Raw genomic sequence first — 25,103 nt, 5'->3', positions numbered from 1 at the left:
AAAATTGTTCATAGTTAGACCAAAGGGACAACACTTAGCACCACTATATTCCAGTAGCAGTCAGTTTTAAGACAGAAACCAACAAATGCAACATTTCTCATGATTAAAAAAATATATATATTAAAAAAAAAAAAAAAATCAGACACTGCCAAGAATTTATTCCCCATCAGTCTGGGTTGTATTTGAATAGATATTTTAAAACCTTATTAGTCTCCCAAAGCATCTGCTGCACCTCAGTGACATGTAATCTTTGTCCCAATAAATGGGTTTACAAATCAAATTAACTCCAGAAACAAGTCATAACTGTACAGACTAAAAGAACTTGCTGTGTAAAAAGCACATCACAGAACAGCAAGTCAGAGTTAGAAAAACAATGGGTTAAGGCAAGGAAACTGAGATGGAGACAGGATTAAATTAAGGGGTTACAGTTAGAAAGTTCTTCCCAGTTCCATCCTTTCTGTACTAATTACACTAGGATTAACCACTTGGAAAAAAGTAAGTAACTATCTTAGCTCAAAATGAATTGAATTTTGTTTTCCTCATGTAGTTTAAGAACAAGGATTAAAATTTATGAGATGTAGACATAAAGTAGAACCTTACTTCACTAATACTGACTTTTTTTGAGACATTTTCTTGGCTAGCTACCACATGAATGGATCCCATACATTCAGTGAAGGTACTGCCTTAGCATTAGGCACAAATCCAAACCATACCACTGCACCAAAGATCCAAAATGGTATAGTTTTACCTGTTACTTATAAAATGCTACTGACAGTCCAAATAAGGGAAAAAAAAAAAACAAAAAAAACCCAAACCCTCTATGCAAAAGTTGAATATAAATAAAAACACTATCGGAAAATTCCTAGTTCAACCTCCTTTTCCCCAGGAACATGAATTCAGCTTTACAGGCTGAACAATATAATCTCATTAAGGCTGCCTTAAAGTGTTTGGGATGGGACATGGTGAAGGTGCTTGTGCAAGGATTCAACAGAACTTTTATAGACAGACACTCTTTATTACCTGGAGAAGGCAAAAAACCCACATAATACTACATAAGTGCAAAGGCCAACAAAAGGGCAGGTAATAAAAATGATTACTATTAGAAGCATAATTGAACCACCATCATTTCCTCCAAGAACACACCACAGTGCTCCTTGAACTACAGCTGCAGTGGTTCTGTAAGACGACATCAACTCCAAGGTATGCCAGGCTGAGTGAAAACACAGCACTAAGTAGAAACAGGGTTACTAATGCTGTGTCATACAAACTAAACTTTATGCACCTTAAAATCAGAACAAAGGTGCCAATTCCTCAACATATTTCCCAGAGGATCTATATTTACTGCTTTAGATTTTCTTATTGGTCCATGCTTCAATTTTTGCTTGGAGTACAAGTACCAAACAAGGTACAAGTCCAATAAAAATGCCTTAAATGGACCTAAGAGTTCAAAAATAAGCAAAAAAACCCCCAGAATTTTAGAACATGAGGAAGTAATGGAAAACAATTTCAGGAACTATTGTTGAAAATAAAGTGACTAGCTTGCTTGAAAAGATTAAGAGCTTGCATCCAAGCACCCCACTACCCTCACTCACCCTTCAGCATGTATTTACTCCGAGATGCCACTTCTGCCTGAGCCTTTGCACCTAGTTTTCTTCCAAAAGCCTTCCTGTCTTTCTGGCTGAGTAATTCAACAACTGGCACAGGGAACTGCAAAAATTCTTAAAGCCTGTAGCTGCAAGGCATCTGGGACACATCTTTCTTCAGACAGACAGACAGACAAAGAAAGAAAGAAAGAAAGAAAGGCAAGTCCAGAAACAGTTGGGGCCAAACAGCAGGAAGGCTTTGCTGCCTAATATTCGCACTTTGCTAAATGCTCGAGCCCAGGAGTTGATCTGCTTCAACTTTCTAGTGTAGACTTATGCCTTAAATACCACAGCAAGGTGAACAGAAGAAACAGATTAGCAAGAAACAAGTCCGGCAAAGCTGTCATGACTTGATTTGAAGCTGCAAGTTGGTGATGAAACACCTGGAAGCACTGCATCTGGTTAGAGATGTGCAGAGGATTTTATTTTAAGCAAACACTCTGAACTGCTCTAGCCTGGAAAGTACTGTGAAGATTTCCTACCTTCCTGTAAAACAATTTTGGTACATCCAGTGCAATACAGACAGCATATGACAGCATATCCCTAAGTGTAACCACCAGTTAAATATGTTCAGCCAAGATAAGTGACAGAGAATCTTGAATTCTGCTGTCAATTTTTGATCTGATATGAACTTGCACAATAGCATAAAGCCATTGCTGGGCAAAGACCCCCACAAACATGTTGATTTCTGAATTTCTGCAGAAGACCACTGTTGAATATTAGAAGAAAGCAGGATTGCCCTTTGAAAAAAAAGTAGAGAGGAAGTTCCTTATGTATCATCCTACTGTTTCCTCATTTGGTTATTGTTAAGCAACCATAAAAATGTTTCTTTTCCCATAACATTTCTCAGTTCCACTGAGGCAAAACAACTGAAAACTATTAGTACTTTTGGTATAAACTGGTCAAAGTAAATGCTTAATCTTTATAAGTAGTCTTATGAAACCATACTTTTTCTTCAAGAGTGAGCACCTAGTTACAGACTGCAATAAGTAAAGGACTTCATGCTGCTCTGCCTTTTGTTGCACATTGTGCCCTGCCGTAGACTTTAAACTGGAGGACAGAGACCGTTAAGTACCTGTTCAAATGTCTTGCACAATTCACAGAAGCTGATGGTGCTACTTCAGCAAAATTGGGAAATAATAACAAACATACTAAAACACACTTTTAAAAACACCTTATTCTTTTCAATTTGTCTTGTATATGGCCAAAACGTATTGGGTAGAAATACTTTACAGAGATCATTAAATCTCAAGTCTGGTCAAAAACTCTGGAAAAAGTTCTCTTCTGATCCAACTTTGAACTTTAAAGCTTACAAACCACAAAATCAGCAGAGAATAATACTGCAAGTGACTTCTCACTACATGTATTACTTCATAAGCAGAATCACTTCTACCTCTGGCTGCTCCTAATACAAATTTGCAGCGTACAACTTCAGCCTTCTGTAGGGAAGCAAAAGCCACCTCAAGAATACCAACTCCAGTGTCAGATCATGTGCCATCATCCATTTACAAATTTATTTTGCTTTGAAACTCCTCATGAAATAATTCCATCAACACCAAAACAGGCATCGCAGTTTATTTCATAGAGTAGCTAATCCTTGTCTCTGAAAGTCATTTATTTCATTTTATTTCTGGGTACTAGAAAAAAAATTCTGTAATGAAACTCAACCAACTCCAAACAAGTCACACTCCACAGCAGGTTCGAAGTCCTTGAACATTCTCAGACAATATAGAAAATCCAGTTTCCGCTTTGGGAAGGGGAAGCAGAAGAGGAGAACAGAGAAAGATGCTATCGAAAGCTGAACTTTTTGAGGCAGAGGGAGGTGGCAGTACCATGTCATAGCAGATAGCAGATAACATAGCAGCTACAGAACTGGAGGACTACATCCATTGGAAACGCGATACTATATCTGCATGTAATCTCCTTAGAACTTAATCTAGAGGCTCACAGCTTTTGTAGTTTTAACTAAGTCAAATCTACCTACCATTGTTACATACACAGGCAAGTGACTGGACAGCCTAGAAACACAGCCTTGGTTTGCAGCTAAAGGAAAAGTCAACTTAGCCATGCCCTGGGAAGTAAAAGGAAAAAAAAGAAAAACAAAACCCCTCATAGTCCTCCTCACAGTCTGGAGGAAAATGGCTGTGTGGTTCACATAAAAGCCCAGGATTTGAGCAAACCTCTATTTAGCTCCCTGTTCAAACACAGGCAGTGTATGGGCCCAGAAACTATTGGTTATTTTCCCTCCCTCTCAAATTCGAATTAGATGTACTCATAAAAAACATCTTCCCCAAGCTATTTTCACCTAACAAAATTGACTTTTTGGTGTTCCTATGGTCTCTTTGAAACATCCAAGGAAACTTGCAGATTTACAAAGAGGATCTCAGTCTTTATTGCTAACAGCACAATTGCTCCCTCAGCCCAAAAAGCTGGTGGAGGGGGAGGGAATACACAACTCACACCCTTAATATAATCTGACCTTCCCCCCCCCCCCCCAGTATTTTCCCATATTCTGTCAAGTCTAATTTTAATAGGATGACACCAGCTACATTATCATCCATTCATTCCACTACACAGTTTAATAACACTAAGCTGGAGATATTTATTGCACACTGCTGAAACAGTAAATACACAAATTCTCTTATTATTTTGAAGTAAGTAGAATTCCTCTTTCTTTTCTAGTAAAACCACATTTTCAAGTCATCACAGTTAGATTTTGGGGGATTGTTGGTTCAATTTCTCCTCGGCCTTAAAAACACAAACACACACATTTTATCCCACACATAGGATAAATATCTTCCTATTTATAGGAGATGCTAACACTTAAAAAGCATAATTTGCTTTTTGATAGCAGAAACACTGTGAGTAAATAGGCATTCTCTAAAGATTGCACCATTACACTAATCTATAAGAACCTAAAGTGAATACAAGTAGCAACAATCTAGTTTTCTTACCAAAAAATGAAGTAATGGGCAAGTGGTAAACCTGCAAATTATTAAAAAACAAACAACTGGAATTTTAAAATTCTTGCTTTTAATACAACAGTAACAGATTTACAACAAATAAAATAACACTTTCTTGAAGAGTGATTTTTATACAACTTACCCCTTGAAAAACAAACTACGATTATTTTCACCACTTTGTTATTAAAGCATAGCTTCCCAGCTCCTTGATACCATAACTGAAAAGCATCATCATTGCATCACAGTCACTGCACCATCACTCACTGCAGGAAAGGCAGCTCTGGTCTGCTGTGTTAGAGCTGCAGAACAAATATCTGAAGGTCAAATTTTGTCTTGGCACCTAAAATTCATCTTTCCAAGAATGGATGCAGTTAAACCCATCCTTTCTCCCCAATCCTTTCTCCCCTATCTCTCTCCTGTTTTGTCAAAACCACATTTTGGTCTTCACTGGCTTTCTTTCAGTTGCCTTCCGAACATCAAGTGAAACATGAATGAAAACTCAATTTCAGCACAAGATTGCCTAACCAAACCATCTCAGAAAGAAAGGTTAAAAAAAGTTGCAGTGCATACATACTTAGAAACTGTCAGTAGCTAAGGTTTGCTTTAAGATGCAGAACAGTGAGATTAAAAGAAAAGGAGGATTCCCAACAGGCCTATTAATTTACAAGAGAGGAATGACAGAGAACCCAACACAAGCAGATATCCTCCACGTTCTTTAAGGCAGATGGAAAGTGAAAGATGACAATTCAACAAAGCATTTAAGCACAGGTATAACTTCAAACCTACAAGTAATTCCACTAATGTTAGACTACTCATGCTTAAAACTGGTCAGGTGCTTAACACCACTCACCTTGCACAAACCTTGTCTTTCTTTTTCAGTCTCATCTTTGTATATATAGCAACATTACCATTAATATATTAACCTTGAAACATCAAGATTACCAACTCAAACTGTAGTATTTCTTAGGAAGCCAGTGCTAATTTAACATGAAATACCACCATTAAGAAGGATATCCAATATTTAAAGATAAAGAAAAAAAAGGATGTAACTACTTTTACAAGCCACAGAAGACTTCAACTCATGCAACAGGTCCCAATATCACTGTAAAGAGAATTTTTTGAGGTCCTCATTTTGAGGATGTTGGATTGCATGGGGTGCAAGTGTTTCTTGGTAAGGCAAATAGGGGACAAGGAAATTAAACAGCAGGTAAGCCACCACTCAACAAAGGAGCCAGGAAAAACTGCATGTGTTTGTAACACAAGCAGTACTAACTTCTAAATGTCAAAGGACTTTTTCAAAAGAGGAGTATATCTAAAGGCAGTGAGGTCTCATTATTTTTCTATAAAAATCTGAACACTTTGTAGATGTAAGCCTATCTGGATTAGTGAAGGTCTGCACTATTGAAGTGTGGTGGCGTTTAAAACAAGTATGTATTTTTCAAACACAGTGTCAAGTCCTTCCTAAAAAAGTGAGTATATTGACTTATGACAATACAAAAGAGGCAGTAGCTTTAAAGAGCATTCTTAACATTTATTGAAGAGGCAATAGAAGCAAGAGTGAGATCACATTAGCATCTGGTTGAATTATTCAGATTAGCAGAGGTCTACTATAGTCATTTTTAAGTGGGATATACAACACAATTAAAAAGCAACTCCTATTTTACCATCATATTGTGACCAAATTCATCTCTCTTACCAGTATCATAACTTTCCATACACCCAATCCTTTAAAGTCATCTTATTTCTCTCTCACTCCCTGCTGCCCAACCTGACTCTAGCTGCTACACTCCACAGCATGCAATGATTACTGGCACAGCACATTAAGCTTAAAAGAACCTGAGTGACAAAGGTAATGCTAAATCAACATTTTTGACTGGGAAGGGAAAGGCTGAGAACCCATTCCTATTCCATCTTTTCTAGAAATAAATCCAGAGCAGCTAGACTCACCATGCCAATATAAAGCACATTAGGAATTTAGGGATTATAGGAAACAAAGCATATAAAGGATTAGCGCTTGTAAGTCTTACAGGTCTTTTTTGCTGACCAGAGCAGATCTTTTTATTGTCCCACATTACTAAGATATAAGACAGGGTCAACACCTTGAAATTCTTCACTGTCCTCAGCCAAGTCAAAAAGTTCAGAACAAAATCATACTAAGGATTTTAAGCAGCTTGGAAAATGTAGAAATTTTAAAAGGAAGAGAAAGCTCCTCTTGCACGTTCATTTAACAATTTCAGTACCAATCAGGTACACACAGAAGTAACACACACAAAGTGGTAAGCTTCTGCACCCAGCCAAAATCAGAGAGATTTACCCATATGGCAGTGTCCTAAGCAAAGTCGATCTTCATTTCTACCATTTGGTAGTCCAGCAGAAAAGCCCACTTGCCTAACTGCACTGTCTCTTCATCTGTGTGTGGCTGGACTTACTGAGCTGTGTAGTGCCCATCACTGCAACCAAGACTATTTAACTTTTATGCCCCGGGACACCATAGGAATTTCTAGGCCCAGAAATAAAATGATGTAGATAGCTCTTTTTCCCCCCTTAATTCCTTATTGCACTATCTCCCACTCTCCTATTTAGATTGTGTTCTGCAAGGGAGGAGCCGAGTAGCAGGAAAAAAAAAATTCAGCAGAATATGCACCCATGCCAAGAACACTGCTGTAATTCCCACGGGGAGCTCACCAAGAGGAGAATCAAACAAGAAGCAAAAGGAGGGATGGAAACAAGTCTGAATACATGGGGGAACTGTTTACCACTACTGATATTGGTTCCTTTTGCTACCTGAGGCAACTGCAAATTAAAAAGTCCACTCAACCCAAGAGAGGAGAGTGTGTCAGGAGCATAAGGCCTGGCTGTTACTGTATTGTCCCAGTGCCTACAGGTCCTGACAAGGACCCCCACTGAGGTCCACATTGTAGACACTAAAAATTAAAACAAAATGAGAAGGGGAGGGGGAGCATTCACTATGCAAATGCAGAGCTGATAGGACAAGGCTCCCCACAATAAATAAAGGGAAGATTTTATTAAGAACACATCATGCTGAAGGGGTTAAGGTCCTAGTTTAGAAGCTGAGACTACTGGGCTCCATTCCTTGCTCCACTGCAGACCCTAGATAAACCACGTATTCTGTGTGTCAATTTTCTGGCCAAGAAAAGCAAAACTCTCATTTACACTGTAAGGATAAACTGTTGAAGACACTCATAAGTTTCAATACAGCAGTAGTGGAGCTAGTTAAATGCTTAAGATAAATAATAAATAAAGAAACACTATAGTAAGGAAAACCTGCAGAGATCAACAGCTATTTTAATGCATTATTCACAAATCAGCTCATAAAAGAAAAGAGTCTATATTTTAAAATTCCTAAGGTGAAACAGAATTGGCACAAAACATCTCTTAAATTAATTACATCCCATACACAGACATTTTCTAACTGACATTTGTAGTCTTTCATTGCCATTCATGTACAATATTTCCATAAATTCTCCTGTTGAATGACAACTGACTGCTAAAACTGTCAGCGAAGTCTGAACCCAGTATCTTCAGAGCTGAAGGTGCAGATGTTATAAAATGCATGTATCAACAGGGAATCTGGGGGAAGGGTGGTAAGGCACACAGCACCCAAGAAAGCATGGTTATAAACTCGCATACACACAGGCACATCTTATTGTCTTTCTCAGATTCCCATCAGAAGCGAAACTATAAGCAGATGCTGCAGATGTGCTGGACAGCTTGCATCAAATGGATGAGGATGAGTAGAGTCTCAAGCAATTACAGAGCAGACAAGTAGTTTACCTTGCTCCTCCTCACTGCCAGGGATCACATGCCAAGTTTAATTTGCCTCTGGACATAAAAATCAGAAACTAGCAGTTCTATATTCCCTGTGAAGGGAGATTTGCCAATCTGAACAATGCAGACAGTGCACGCTGCTCCTACCACTTCCTCTGCATATGCTTTTACAGGTATCCAGTACTCCTTTTTTACTCCTGAACACAAACCTGAAACTCATCCATCTCCAAAGCACTGGTCTCACAAGGGAACTGAAAAAAAACTCCACCATCTCACTCCAGATCTTTCTCCTCTTTAATTAAACGCCACAAGGTGGTGAGGACAAAGGTGGCAAGTTCATTCCTCCGAGATGACTTGGAATGACAGCTGCTCCTCAACCAAAGCTTTCTGGGATTCTCTTCGCTATCATCTCTTTGCTCACAGCTCCACTCAGCTGGAATTGCGGCATTATGTCAAAGGAGAGGTGGGAAGAAGTAATTTCGTTATGGATTTATTTCCCGAAACAGAGCTAGTAGGTTTTATTCCCTGGCATAGGCTGTCTCTCAAGCATTCTGCTTACTTAATCACATGATCACAGACCAACCATTTAATGAACACATAATAGTGCCCAGTACACACCACACTAGCACGTGCACTTCAGCTTGCGTTAGAAGGAGACAATGTTCTTTCTGTGCTGAAGTTGAACTTCTTCACCCTTTTGTTGCCCAACAGCCCAAGTTCAAAGTGGCCATGTTTCCACCGGATGACGTCTTCCAAGGAGAGAACCAGCACATGACTGTCAGCATTACATTGCAACACAAGCTGACTCATTTACAAGGCAGAACATATTACTGCAGGATACCATTCACAAGTAATCAAGACCCCTTGCTAATGTAAACTGATACAGCTTCAGCCTCACTGACTTGGGCTTACACCACCTGAGATTCCTGCCCAAGCCATGAAGGAAATGTCATTAAGTTAATCCAGCACAAACACAAGGATAAAGATAAGTTCTGCGGTCCCTGACCATGTTAGCTGACACCAAAGAGATGTCCCAATTCTCCTGTTACTCTTCCCATCTCAGTAAGCCAGATTGGCAAACTAGCAAGGCTGAAAATTACTCCAGCTGAACTAACAAAATGTTTTCTGATGGATCATTTCACTGATCAGCTTACTTTGCAGTCACAGGACTGCTCAGGTTGGCACAAAGGAGTACAAGCACCAGGTCAAACTTACATCCAAGTAAACTGATCACAGACCTCAAGCTCTAGGGTGCAATTTTGTGATACAGCTGAGCTGACCAGCTGCTCAAAGGCACCTTCTTGCCCTCTTCACCGTGTCTGGACTGCAGCTCCTCCGCTGCACTACGTAAGCGCTTGCCAGACTGCTCAGCCAGTTTAGGGAGCTAGTTAGGAGGGAACTATCTGCTTAATTATTGCTGTTGAATAAACCAGCTTTCTGCTGGCTTAGTGAGTGAAATCAGTTCTCTGTGGGTCAGATGAGTACCAGAGCTGACACAAAAGCAGCAGCGGAGTCGCACAGCTGGAGGCATAAAACGGAGAAAGATCTTCCTTTCAGAAATAGCTTATAGTTAAAATGGTTTAGCTCTATTGTAAAATATGTATGCGCAGGGGCAACTAGTGCCAAGCAGGTGTGCCACATACAGTGGCAGTGCCACCTCAGTCTAATATGACACAGCTGGCTGGTTCAGAGATCAAACTCCTGCAAGGTTGCGTCTCTCAACAATGAGGCAGTGGCTGTAAACCAGTGATTCAATTGCCAGAGGAAACTACTTCCCCTGGTCAGTCCATTCCTATCCCAGTTCCCAGGTGCCTGTACCCTCTCTGTGCGGACCTTATTTCTAGTGTCCTCAGGGGGTGCTCAGCATCCCTTTCCACTCCTGATTCAATCTGCATCCAAGCAATCCTATTTTCCTAGACCAAGAATCTTGAAGACCTTCAGTATCCCTCAATGATGAAGAAGGGAACCAGAATACATTAAGGATCTACATAGTTCAGGTCTCTATCACACACAGCAGCCAGCAGAAGCAGCACCAAGACTAAGCTGGGAATGAGAGACCCACCCCATAAAGTGCATTTGAGCATCTCTCAGCCAAGTGATGAGACTTTCAGGGATAGCTGCTGAAGCAAACCAGTTCCTACTGTCCTAAAAAGAAACACATCTTGCAGCCTTTTATAGCATTCAGGGGCTGCTACCTGGAGAACACACACATGGGCCTTCCAGCCTCAAGGCATGTGATCATCCTCCTGCTTCCATCAAGAGAGGCCAGAGCTAGACTCAGAAAAAAGTGACAGCAGCGACAGAAAAAAAAAATAATGATGACATCTGAAATGTCTGTGCATACCTGGGCTTACAGGACTGCCTTTCAGTGACAGATTGGATGTGGAAGACCTCAGACCTATGCTAAACATCACATGAATTCAGTATTTTGTTTATTTCTGCTACTAAACATGTATAACTATGGGTTTTCTGCATTTGCAAGACAGATCCTCAAGCCTACTCTTTCCTGGAACACTGAAAAAAGATTGTTTATATTTGTGTCCAACCACTTCAGAGGCTCATCCAGATATGTCTTCTCTAAGCAGCCCATGAAAGGCTCTGTGACAGCTTAGCAATTTCTTTCCTGAACTTCTAAGATGCTTTTTTAATCCCTCTAAGAATCAGTTTCTCTGTACCGGAAAATTTAAGTCCTCCCCTCCCCTCCCCCCCCCCAGTATGGCTTATGGCATCTTTCTAGGACACTTCACTGTGTATTTTCAGATCAGGCTAATCTCAGGCTAATTAAAGACCTCTTTACACCTTTTTCAGCTTGGTAGCTCATATGAGTCATGCTAAAACCTTATTAATTCCTGTGGACCATTTTGTACAAAACTCATCCTTTCAATCACTAATGCAAACTGTCCAACTGTCAGTGAATGCTAAGATACAGAAGTTTACCTTAAAAGATCAAGGAATAAGTGGGAGACAATGGATTCACATAGTTTTGATTTTACTGATGCCCAATCATTCACATCCCTTTTAAAACTCACATGATGTTTGTCAGAGTCTGAACACATGCAAGTTTGGGATGTACAAAGAAAAATAAGTATTTCCAGTTTGTCCACAAGCCTAGGAGTCAGGTACTCTAGGCACTGTTTCAGCACCCACAGGTCTTCCCAAAGCCTGTTTCTGCCACATTTTTACTTTCTTCAAGGCTTAGGCAAGATTTAGATACAGAATATATGCTAACATAGCTGTCAGCTAGACATGCTATTTTTACTGCTAAAAATAGATATAACCTACTGCAAACAACATCACTTTGGCATAAAGGTACATATCAGTATGGCATATCAGTATGGATTGTTTCTCATCTCTTGCCTCTACAGTTAAGCAAAGCAGCCTGGATTCTTAGACAAGGTCTTAAATTAAGAGCTCATGGCCTCTTGACCACAAGAAGCTTCAGATGCTAAAACATGACATTTTACTTATTCAACATACACTGAAGAGGCTGCAAAGGACAAATAAGGAAATAAGCTAAAACCTCAGTGTAATTGTTTTAAAGAATACAATTTTTCTTTCCTTGGAAGCACTCAGCATTTAAAAGTACAGATTGCAGCTTGTCAACCTGTAAAAGTTAAGAACAACAGAAACAAAGCTGCATAAAGTTTTCCAGTGTTCATGCTACTAAACCCATTTAAGAGCACATATACTGGTATAACTTATTTCCATATGGAAAAGAATACTAGTACCTTTATACCATTCTAAATGAAACCATATCATACAATATCTAAACAATTCGGGGGGGGGGGGGGGAAAAGAAAACCAAGTCCAAACCAAGTAAGCCCTTCTGTAAACAAAACAGACACTCCTATTCACCTTCTAAAAGAAAGATCAGGCCGTAAGTAAAATCTGTCTTTTCCAGCGTTGCTTTTCACTTAAAATTGTGTTAAGGAGTAGATGAAAAATACCAATTCTCCACATAACCGCAAAGAGCTGTTTTATTTGAAGTAGGAAAATAGTATCGATCCACAATGCACCCATTTACTACCTGAATCTTTCTAGTTTTCCCATTGAGCCAAAACCTGCCCAGCCTCTGATTTTGTCAAAAGCAACTAGTTCATAGATCCCCCAAATACTGAATTTTTTATTTTGATGCAAAGATACATTTCTTCAAATGTAATCAAATGGCAATTCCAACTGTCAGCATCTCATAACATACTTTGACATATTTTTAAAGGAGACGCACTAGTTAATATCAACACAGCACAGCAGGTCAGTCCACCGTGGCATATTCACATACAAAGGCATGTTTTACTACTACTTCCATTTCTTGTGGAAGGCATTTGACTCTTCATTAACATATTCAAGCATGACAGTATTTTTCAATGTAGAGAATGCAATCAAAAAAAATAAACATTCCTTAAAGGCAATAAACCTAGCTAATAAACAATAAAGATCAAAATCCTCAGTGTCTAAGCTGGCTGAGCTCTTCAGAATTCATTTGCAGGTCATAGGAATTTAAGTATTTGCAAGTATTAGCTGTTTTTAAAGCAGACTAAAATACTTAACCCATTTGTAAATAAAATCTTAGATCACTTCCCCTAAGTGATCTTGTCACCTGATACTAGCCATTTCTGCTCTGCTCCCTCATTAGACAAGCTTGCCATCACCTTTTTTCTCCCCCCTTTTCTCCCCTCCACATGGATTTTAAAGCTTTGTTTTGGCTTGACTTTTTGGGAGGTAAATTAGAATATTTTCCTCTAAGAGTACAAAAATTTCATATATCCATTCATTGAAGGTTACTGAGGATTCACAAAACTCCTGTCACTGAGATATCAACCTTCCCAAATAACTTTTAAACACCTTGACCAATTTCAACCAAGTCTGGCAGAGTAAAGGAGGTCTCAGGTATAACGCATACTTAGAAGTTCTGCAAAAATAGATAGATGTGTAACACAGATATTCCCAATTAAATGTCTCTAGTGCAGAAGCCTGAACTCACTTTTAGATACCATGGAATCCACTTCAAAAAAAACCAAGTTGCCAGTGCCTAACCACCAGGCAATTCATCTATGAGACAAATCCACAGAAAACTGCATTTCATTAGTTCTGTTGATCAAAATGCCCTTTTTTCCCTTAAGATGGTGGACTAGAATAATTCCACAGCTGACTGAAAAACCAAACAAACATGCTCAAAGCTACAGCCTGAAAATGGTATGTTTCTATTACTCAATAACTTAAAACTAGAGTTATCATTTAATATGCAATCACAGCAAATTCCATCACTTCCTTTTAATTTAAGAGCACGAATCATGACAAATCTCCAGAGGAAGAAGGAAAAATGTCTATTCCATTGAAAACTATTGCAAAAAATCATAATGTTTCTTCTTGTGATGGTGTTTACTAGATCTCCCAGCAGCAGCTTCTTCCTAAGGGAAATTCCTACCAATGGACTGGAAGTACTTTGCACTGCAGTCTGGAGGCTACCAAAATTAAAGATTGCACCCTCCACAGACAGATGAGTACAACTCTGCAGAAGCTTGTAGAGTTGCAATGGACTTGCATCAGCACCAAGATCTGGCCCCATCTGCTTTCCAAAACTTCAGATTTTTTTTTTTTAAACATCCCAAGTTAACTCTCTTATTGTATATCCCCACTGACCTTCATGGAAACTAAATTATTCAGTGACTTTTGAAAAAGATGCTCGGCACTTATCAGCGAATTTCCTTTTTCAGATATTGTAGACATCTGCAATAGAAATATTAAGATTCGTATGAATGAAGTATGAATGGAAATATGTGTACATAAGCACCAGAAGGAAGGTGGAACTCAGGTTCAAAAGAATGGCCTGTATTGATAACTAAGAACACTGTTCCCAGCAGTAAAATTGCAGAATGTGTTTTTTATGTCAAGCCCAGAAGGTCTGCATTGATAAGAGCACAGTTCTAACTATTTCTTTGCAGAAGATCCTGCACCCTAATACCAGGAGGATGGCAAGCAAGTTGCAGCATATGTCATACTGTTCCTTTTCCCATTAGCCCAGCAGGAAAACATACTATGGGCATATATTTCAAATGAGGAAAAACGGACAATGGGCAGCAACGTGGCCCAAGACCTATGGAGGCTGAAGTCAGCAAGAACCTGAGGCAAGACACTCCTCCCATAGCTGATGCTACGCACAGCATCTATAGCTGATGACACTTAATGGATATCCTTTAAGGCAAAAGGATAAAAGATCTGCCCAAAAACTAGCTTGTCACCACCAATCAAGAGACAATGCAAGAACCTGACAGCTGGCATCGCTTGCCCTGGGTCACACACAAGTGATCCTGGTGCTGACATGGGAGGTATGACATGAATGCATACAATTAACTTGCTTAAAAGATCCTGTAAGTGAGTATCATCTTCCCCTTCCATCAGATCTCACACCAAGTCCTATCACAGCAGTGTCCCTGCACTATGATCCTTTATCAAACACCTTTGTTGCCGCGCTCTCGCTCGGTCCCATGGCGCCACCAGGGGAGCACTGCAGCCTCCTCTACTGCAGGGCCACAAGCACAGACCTCARTGTGAGAGATGCTAAAATGGCGTTTATTGTGAGCTGCGTTCAAGCTTACATACAGTTGCATTTCGTTTCCACCCCTAGGCTGCGCGTCACACCGCGTGATCTTCCGCTATGCCTACTCTACCGCTTCTCATGCAAATATCTTTGTCTACGCAGTTTCCCAAGATCCTCCACACACCTTATTGAATTTTATAGACTTTTTTTATTTTTTCACTAAGCCTTTCGAAAATCCCTCTGAAGTTACTGGGTGATTATTAGAACTAGTTGGCTACCAAAGTACAACAAATGATTGTGCAAGCTCTGCAGCGTAACTGTCAATATATTATTCCCTGAGAAATATATAATCACACAATGCTTATTATCCCCATCCTCTTTCTGAAACAGTTAAAAGCAACTAAGAGGAACACAGAAACCAGGTTGCTTTCCAATATTCAATCATTACGCAAGTGTTTTGTGCAAGTCTGACTTGATTACCAAGAAGCTTGGCTGCAGAACTGAATTACCAGAATCTAATAATTAAAGACAAGGATAGCTAGCGCTAATGTAACAATATATACACAGAATTCCCAATACATGTAATTAGAGTATTTCTGTAATGCATTTTGTGTCTTCCTTTCCACCTCTTAATTAGCCACTGGCAAACGCAAAGAAGAGCGACAGACAGAATCAATGCCTAGAGATCCAAGTATGGCTCCTCTGTGGAATTGCTTTCATCTGACTCTAACAAAAAGCAGAAATTCAGGTTGTTGATCTTTCAGTTATTTTTGATGCATTAACACCCAAACATGGAGCAAGCACTAATCTCTTTCCGACTGCAAATTTTAGCACAAGAAATACTTTGTGCAAACAACAGAATGGTAGCGTACTTTATTCCATTCCCTCCCCGCTGCCCAGTGTCTGCTGATCTTGCCTGAAAGTGCTTAAACATAACCAAGGCACCTAGTTATGCCTACCAGCATCATTAGCCCAACTTACCAGAGCAGGTCTTTCTAAAGGTTGTCTTAATTGTCCCTTTAAAAGCTTACTGTTAGGAAAATAAATGATTACATTAATTTCATGCTTTAGGTGCTATGTGCCTTTCAGATTACTGTGCTTTTTTATTTTTAAGCAATGCTTTTGCTGAAGTTAAAGAAATTGTTCTTGCTATCCTGCAACCATTTTTAAAAGAATAATCTGTTCATCCACCTTTTTCTGGCAGCACCTACTGTTTTAACCTCTTCTCTTTCTCCTAACAGCAATCACTTCCCTTCAGCGCAGAGGCAGAAATGATACCATACCACAGCTTCCCAATACCTTAATGGAACACTGTGCAGCCTTTCTGGACACTGTACATTAATATTCTGCACAAAAGAACACAGTAATAGCAAAGATGCAGACAGTTAATGCAAGTCTCCTAATGCATTTAAAGACTTCATTCACAGAATCACAGAATTGCTGAGGTTGGAAGGGACCTCTGGAGATCATCTAGTCCAACCCCCCTGCTCAAACAGGGTCACCTAGAGCATGTTGCACAGGATCGCATCCAAGCAGGTTTTGAATATCTCCAGAGAAGGAGACTCCACCACCTCTCTGGGCAACCTGTTCCAGTGCTCTGTCACCCTCACAGTGAAAAAGTATTTCCTCCTGTTCAGATGGAAGTGTCTGTGTTTCAGTTTGTGCCCATTGCCTCGCGTCCTGTCACTCGGCACCACTGAAAAGAGTCTGGTCCCATCCTCTCAACACCCTCCCTTCAGATACTTGTACACGTTGATAAGATCYCCYCTCAGCCTTCTCTTCTCCMRGCTAAACAGGCCMAGCTCTCTCAGYCTTTCCTCATAAGAGAGATGCTCCAGTCCCCTAATCATCTTTGYAGCCCTTCGCTGGACTTGCTCCAGTAGTGCCACATCCCTCTTGTACTGGGGAGCCCAGAACTGGACGCAGTACTCCAGATGTGGTCTCACCAGGGCTGAGTAGAGGGGGAGAATCACCTCCCTCCACCTGCTGGCAACACTCTTCCTGATGCACCCCAGCATACCATTGGCCTTCTTGGCCACAAGGGCACATTGCTGCCTCATGCTTAACTTGGTGTCCACCAGCACTCCCAGGGCCTTCTCCGCAGAGCTGCTTTCCAGCAGGTCAACCCCCAACCTGTACTGGTGCATGGGGTTATTCCTCCCTAGGGGCAGGACCCTGCACTTCCCTTTGTTGAACTTCAGGAGGTTCCTCTCCGCCCACCTCTCCAGCCTGTCCAGGTCTCTCTGAATGTCAGCACAGCCCTCTGGTGTATCCACCACTCCTCCCAGTTTTGTCTCATCAGCAAACTTGCTGAGGGATTCAGCCCCACTGTTATTCCTAGGCTCACAGACTTGGAAGTGAAAGGGGAGGAAACAGGGAAAAGAAAAATCCTCAGCCACAAGTACAAATCCTCCCGTTTGCAGCAGTCAGTTTGGTAACAGGAAGGTCTCAGCAAGTTTTCAACAACGGAAGTTGCAATGTTTTGGGACAGAAAGTGAACAAAGGCTCAAGCTCACCTGGGAAGCACCACAGGGAAGAAAAGGGAGCAACTGAAAGAGGTGCTGGCTGTGAAAACTTCTGCGGGGACAGAATGCAGAGTACAGGCAAAGTAGAGAGCAAGGTATAATGACTCTTAGGACCTGAAGGGTCTCTTTCAACGTTTATTTTAGGGCCCAAAATTTAGCTAAGTACATCCCACAAAGCAAAAAGGAAAAGAAAGGCACAATACTGCTACACATTTGAATCACGAAGGAAAAACTTCAACCCTTCAAACAAAAGGGGATTAAATAATGGGGATTAGAAAAAGATAGCTACAACCAAAGCATCTGGCTATCTTGGAGGAACTCTTTTGTACATGTAGATAAAGTTCAAAGGAAAAAAAAAAGGCCCCATTTTGTATAGAAGGCATGAAATCTTTGATATCCTTATTTGCAGTGCTGCCTGCATAACTCTTCTGAAGATCCATCTTTTGCAAAGAAAATGAGGGTTGGACAAAAATAATCCATGGATACCTGAAACTGGAGGAAAGCACTAGTGTCTCCCAAACTGTTAGCTCTATCTTCTGGCAGGACAGGAGAATTGCCTGTTCACATCTCTGAGCGCCAGCATTTTGGACAGTCCCCGGGCAATTACCATATCACTTCCTGCACGCAAAGACTTTCAATCGAAGCTCCAAGAGAGGCAGCAGAACAGGCCCTGGGCTCACCAACCACCACAGTTCACTGGCCACTAATTAACAAGCCACCATTAATTTCACTGAATCATAGCGACCTCTGGAGTTCTATTCCAACCTCCTGCTCACAGCTGGACGGTGGCCAACATTAGATCAGGCCACCATGATTTTGGCTCACCAAGTCTTGAAAGCTTCCGAGGATGGAGCTTCCACCACCTCTCTCTCAGGTAACCTGCTCCAGTGAGGCACTGCCCTCCCAGCGCTGTCATACACCATCATCGCCCCTTCTAGCATCATCTATATGAAGTAGCTTGGCTCTGTCACCTTGGTAACTTCACATATTCAAACATCTTGATTTTCAAATATTTGCAGGCTACTATTAGATCACCTCTTAGCCTCGCACCATCCATTTTTCTGCACCGCCCACTCTGCTGTCTTTGTTGCTGGGCGTTAACTTTGGAGCATTAATGTCTGGGGAAAAGGGCAAGTAACCTCCTAAAAATCAATCCAGGGAGACAGCATCGCAGGCTTTAGACTTCACTTCAGACAAACCTCACAAGCATGGTAACAGATTGACTGCAGTGTGCTGCCCTTGATACGAATCAGAGTTATTGAAAAAGGTAGCAGTCAGGAGAAAAGCTGAAGTCCAAAACTACCAGAAGAGTTGTCTCCACCCCTGTCCCCAACTCTGTGGCTTGAGTAAGTCACTTAGTAGCCCTGCTTCACTCTACTCCAGCTGTCAGGATGAGGCAACGCTCTCATCCTGTCACTGAGATAGATCAGTTCATTTAAAAAAAAAAAAAAAGTAGTCTTCCAAATGTTTAATATGTAGTTGAAGAAAAACTAGTCTTAGTCAAAAACACTCTCAAATTTGCGGGAGATTTTAATTCCATAATAACATAAGCATAAAGGAGCCTAAGCAGCATCAATGGTTACACAGGGACCATACTGGAGATCTATTTAAACACCACTTATTAACATAATTGTCATCAACAGTCTAGAATTATCACTTTGGGTGTACTGACAAGACACCACATAAAATCTCAGTTTAATCTCTTCCCAAACCAGAGTCATGCCACTGGCTGGATCTAACTTGGTTAATAAAAAATGGTGGCACACAAAAGTTTCTTTCTCATCTCTCTCATTAGTTGCTTGGGACTAACACTGTTTTTTTTTGTTTGTTTGTTTTTTTGTGGCACAATTTCTTACATAGGGTTTAATGATCCAAAGTTACATACCCAGTAACTCTACAGTGTCCTTACTACAGAAGCAGCAGAGTTTAGAAATAGCACAGACAAGTGAAGTCCAGATAACTGAGAACTATGAAGTAGGAAATGAAAGGAGAAAGTTTTCCAATTCTTTTTGCATTGAGCCATTATTTAGTAAAATGCTATTACAGGACACTTCTGGGGAGGGAACCCTCTGGAGAGCATTTTCCTTTCAGTTCCAAGGAATACAAAATCAGAACATAGGAACACTGAGCCAAGGCCAAAGGTTGCTTATCCAAATACCATGCCTCAAACAGTAGCCAATGTGGATGCACAGGGAGGAGTAGAAAAGCAAGGCAGGTGTGTACCATATTTCTCCCCAGTGCACTTACAGTCCCCATTAATTTGTGGCTCAGAGACCTCCTGTGCCAGAGAGAAAGTTACATGTTTGGCAGCTCCCACTGGATTTCTGTTCCACCCATCTGTTCATGCCCTCCTTGGACCCATGTAAACTTTTACAAGATACGGCTTCATGCAATCAGGAACCACACAGCTTTACAATAAAAACATTGGGTTTTGGTTTTTTGAACCTACCAACATGTAGTTTTATGCCGTGACCCCTGCATCTTGCACAGGAAGAGATGGTGAGCAATTGCTGTCTATGGGCCTTCTTCATGACACCAGTTTTACAAATCACACAAGACCTCAAGCAACCCTTTTCCAAGCTGAGAAGTCCAAGCCTACCACTTAATCATCCTTTGTATGGAAGCCATTCCCATACCTTTGATCATCCCTGCTGCCCTTCTTTGAACCTTTTCCAGTCTATAGCATTGAAGATGAGCATGCACCATAGACTCATTCTGTGGCAAAACACCGATTTCTATCCCTTCCCTCATAATTCCTACCATCTGACTTGCTCTTTTGACTGTACTGAAGGGGAGTTTTCATGGAACTATTATAGCTCCAAAATTGGTTAATGCTAGCTTACTCTGTGAACACAATGCTTGTAACTAGCCAGACTCAACAGGAGAGTTTCCATGCAACCAGTTTTTGGACATCAGCATGCCCTTCCACAAAACTAGGAGATCAGACCTCTTCTTCCCTGCTTCTCAAGTCTCTCCATTGCAGAGGTCTAGCATGACTAGAAGACAGTCTGCCCCCATGCATATTCCACTCAGCCAGGAACAATGATTGAGATTTCAAATTTGCTCTTGCAAAGAGGAAACATTAACAGGCTCAGAAGAGGGTGTAATACAGCTCTCAGAGGCAACATCTAAAATATAGCTACAGTACAAAACTATACCAAAACTGTAGGGTTTTGTATTCAGAAAATTCAGCCCGGAACTCTTCCATTGGAACAGGTCTTATCAATAATATGTTACACAGAGAGGAAAAAGAGCCCTAACAAAAAGCAAAAACAATAATTAGGTTTTCATTTTCTAAGGTAAAATTCATAAAAGCCCAATACCTTAGCAACTGAAACAATTTCATCCGCTTGACTACTACATGACAACACACTTGGTGCTGAAGAGCAATCAAACACTACATGTTTCTCGGTTGCCTCCTTACTCTTATAATCTTGTACACTTCCTTCTGAATTCAGACCATTCTTTTTTACTATTTTATATTGTACTGAATTTTACACAAGAGAGAAGTGATTCACAGAAGTTATCTGAGTATACACTACAGATGTTCCTAAAGCTACAATGGAAGGAGAATAATATCCACAAATTCCTTCACGGACTGAATTGCTATTTCTAGTGCCTCCTTATATGGCAAAGAGTAAAAAGCAAAAACAAAAAAAAAGAAAAAAACACACAAAACAGTAGAACAGCTCTCACAAAGAGCTGTTCATCTGGTGTGAGGACACCATAGTTCAAATACTAGGCTTTTTAAGTGTCCTCTTGCAGTTTTCTTTCCTCCCCTCCTCACATTTTCTTCCCAAACTAAGATTTTCTGTCCAGTTCTGACCTCATTCTATATATCAATAACTCATCTTACTTATGTCCTTGCCTCCTTATGAAGTACTTCTGTTCACCTCAGAAAAATCTTTATTTCTGAAACACTTCTACTTCTGCTTTCTAAACTTTGGAGACTTTGACCTGCCCCTTTGATCTTCTTTATCACTTTTATTTGCACCTTGTTTTCTCTTTCCTTCAGGAGCACTGAATGGTCCTTGCAGAGGTCTAACATGAGTCAGTGTATCATTTAAATCCAACTTCAAGACAATTTTTGTGGAAGACTTGTGAAGACTACACAACTCAGCTGGTCCTACAACTCATGCCGAAGCGTATTCTAAGCATGTGAACACTGGCTACTTAATAACATGAACATTTTGAGGTGAATACTTATTTTTACATGACACAGCCATGTAACATCCAATATCACAAGAAATTTCTATTATAATAAATTTGATGTTGGCTACAAAAATGCAATGAACCCACCAACTTTTGTACAGTACTTTGAAAGACTGCTGAAACTTACAGAGCTACAGAAACTTACCCTTTAAACTAAACACGCATCAGTCTAAACACTAGCTAACAAGGTTGGTTAGGCTTTTAGAGCTTCCTCTTATCCGGATCCTCTTTTGATCCCTCCCAGCCTGCAAAAAAATTCATGTTCATTCATTACTTCCTTTCCTGCAGATATGGAGAATATCAGAATAAAACAACTGTTCACTTACACAAGTGTTAAAAGACACTAGTGTCAATGCCTGGATCCTTGGCACTGTGCTTTTCTCCCTTATTTTCCTCAGAACAATTTATATATTACTTCAAAGGGGAAGGTCGGGGAAGCCCTTACTTTCTCTCACCCTACATTTGTTTCTCAATTTTCTATTTCCATTTACCATTTTTCTCCAACTGGCAGAGAAAACAAATATAAAGTTCTCTAGAAAAGAAATTGTAGAATGTATTCTTTATGTTCACTCCTTTCCCTGTCAGTCTTCTCTCTTCTATTACTACACAAACTGTAGAAACGATCATTTTAGTCAACACTTAACATTGAATCAAAGCCCCTTGGATTTAGAAGCATGAACTACTGTGCCAAATTTACAAATATCCACTTTGAAAAAACAGAATTCAGACTGAACAGTAAATAATCCAAAAATATTTATCAAGACAGAGCAATCCCAGATGTTAAATTTAGAGATAAATAATTAAATATTGTATGTAAGTATGAAACATCAGATTGAGTAATCCTTATAGGCATCTGCCAATTCATAAATACCCAATCATAGCAAGTGCCAACAATTGCTAGGATAGTTACCTACTACTGAATTTTAACAAGACAGAAATAACAAATGCATTTTCATCCAACAGTTATCTGCTAGTCTTCTGCTGCACTTCAGCCTCTCTCAGCATGTGGTAGTTTAATCTCCAGCATGCAGTTAAGACCTTCTTTTTATGCACTGAATATCTGACTCCCAGGTATGCATATCATCTACCCCAGCCTGCAACTATCAGTTTCTTAGAGTAACTGAAATATTTCTGTGGATCTTCCCCAGAAACTGCATCCAAATCCTGCTCAAAGCAACGTACAAGCTTCCAGCAATTTCATGAGGAATTGAAGTATTGTTTCCCTAGACTGTTTTAAATTAGTTTGTTTACTAGGAAAATCCCAGAGGATTCTGCTAGTTATGCCTTTCACATCATAAACTAAATGCAGAAGCTCTCTGAATTAAGTGGCATAACTGGGAGTTTGGTGTAGGTATAATTGTCCACCTTCAATGGAGGCAATCTTGAATGCACTGGATGCATTCACTTATCTCCCTTTAAAATCTTGCAGAAAAGGGACAAGCAGTTACATATTTCCTACTGCTACTTGCAGCATCTGCCAGCAACAGTCAAACTTTCCAAGACTTAAATCCAAGTTTCTAGAGCGTGATAAGGTTACTTATGTTTTCATGTATGTAGCTCCTCTAGCATCCTTCTCTTTGCTGCATGCTGCTGGTTAACATCATGCTATCAAGGCAGAAGGAAAAAGTAATGATTACAACAGCAGTTTGTAGGTAAGCAGAGGTCAAATCAATTGATTTAGTGTCTAGAATCATGCACTGGAATTACTCAAGTTCAGGGTTTTTTGTTGTAGTAGAAACATTGGCCGTAGCTTTCCGAGTGAGCTGTTGGCAATTTCGCAGTGGAAGCCACAGTTCTCGCTTGCCTCCTAGAGCCACAAGCCCAATCTTCATTCAGAGGCTGATGACCAACTATTTTATCCATCTTCTGGCCAAGATTTTCAAAACCAGTTTGACAGTGGGTCTCTCAATTGGGTATCCAACCTGACACATACATAAAAACCTAGTTTACAGAAGGAGGAGACTAATTCGGGGGGGGGGGGGAAGCCCCTTTAAAAATCCCACTTTGGGTTGCTTCCTAAAGTCGTCAGGCTACAGTAAAGTGGTATTTAGTGTTTGTCTAACAAATTGAATGTCTTGGTCAGTGCCTAAATATTTCAGTTAATTAGGCACAGCTACCATTAGCATTTTGACTTTTATTAACAAAGGCTAAGATAACAAAAATAATGTTAAGCTAAATAAAAGCAAAGAGTCTGCCCACTTACATACATCCTAAGAAATTTCCCCTTACTGCAAAAATATTGTAGCAGGCCCCTCTCTTTAAACAAGTCTCATGCATACAAAGAAGAAAAATGTTTCCTCTAACAGCTTATCACTTTACTGGGAAACTATCAAAGGGATAAGAAACCAGCCTCTGGTTGGCCTGCAGACACTGCCTTTAGCTGGTGAGATTGCAGACACAGAGAGCAAACATCCCCCTGGACAGTGCCCCAGCCCAACCCTTCCGCACCGCAATCCACTCACACATGTGAGGAAAGAGATAGTTCCTTGAAGACTCCAACAGCAGCACAAGATTTTAACTTGGTCAACACCACAAGGATAAAAAACAAGAAAACCTGGCTGTCAGGGGAAGTGGTTCTTGTTGCTTGAGAGAGAGAAGTAAACAGAAAAAAAGAGGAATATTATTGGCATCTATGACATGCTAACTTCAATCAGAAAGAGCACAAAAACATTAACCACCCTAAAATGAGCCACTGTACTTCACTGGATAGAGAGCAACTATTGCAAAGCTATTACTAGGTTTAGCTAATGGAGGTTAACCCACCATTAATATTTGTTAGCTGCTGAAAACATGCCATTTCTTTTCATCTGTAAACCAGTATTACTAATCTAATTTCTCTTCCCCCACCCTCAAAGAAAAGAGATTTTTACAAAACTACAAATTCCAATGGATCTTGAAGATCTGCACGCAACTGTACAACAGCAAAGTGGTCCAGAGGATACAACATGGCCTAAATATTTAAGACTCCCTAGCTTTGCCTCTGACCTGTAACATGACTACAGTTAGACATTTCAACTGCCCTCTCTTCCTCCCCAGGTCTCTCTCCCACCCTCCACGACACACACACACCCCTGGCTGTCCAAACAGACACTCTCTGTGGGCTAAAAACTGGTTAAGAAATATGGCCTATAAAACCAGAAACAGTTGCAGCTTTCAGAGTTAGCGATTTCTCAACAGCTATCTCATGACAGTTAGAAGGTCTCAAATAGGAACATGTGAGCTGAGAAGAAATGTCTCATTTAGAAAATTCCTGAGCAAAAGCACAAGGCAGCAATGTCTGTCTTTGTTTTCTCCCCTGCACCATTGGCTGGTGGATACATAACAACACCCCCCCCCAATTTTGACAGCATACTTTACTACCTTTAGGTGTTACCACCTGAGTTTTGTAGTAAAGAAGGTAAGACTTAACATTCTTCCACTTCAACCAGCCATC

The 25,103-nt window shown here is 40.3% G+C and overlaps 1 protein-coding gene across 2 annotated transcripts in view; it reads right to left on the bottom strand.

Annotated features, from left to right (window-relative positions):
* The window catches only part of KIAA0930 (KIAA0930 ortholog), an 81,422-nt gene extending 57,270 nt beyond the window's left edge, over positions 1-24,152 (bottom strand). Inside the window, exon 1 of one of the 2 annotated variants that reach the window (XM_026055659.1) lies at positions 24,133-24,152. In XM_026055659.1, coding sequence (XP_025911444.1) covers positions 24,133-24,136 — 4 coding nt within the window. In that variant the 5' untranslated portion in view covers positions 24,137-24,152. Of the gene's footprint in view, positions 1-1,592; positions 1,610-24,132 lie in introns of those variants that run through there. The other variant, XM_026055658.1, reaches the window with a different exon arrangement.
* Between the last annotated feature and the right edge of the window lie 951 nt (positions 24,153-25,103).

The sequence above is a fragment of the Apteryx rowi genome, unplaced genomic scaffold, assembly GCF_003343035.1.
Source record: "Apteryx rowi isolate R43461 unplaced genomic scaffold, aptRow1 scaffold_1246, whole genome shotgun sequence".
NCBI classification, from domain to species: domain Eukaryota; kingdom Metazoa; phylum Chordata; class Aves; order Apterygiformes; family Apterygidae; genus Apteryx; species Apteryx rowi.
Note: the sequence above shows the minus strand (reverse complement) of the source record. Positions and strands in the feature narration are given on the sequence as shown.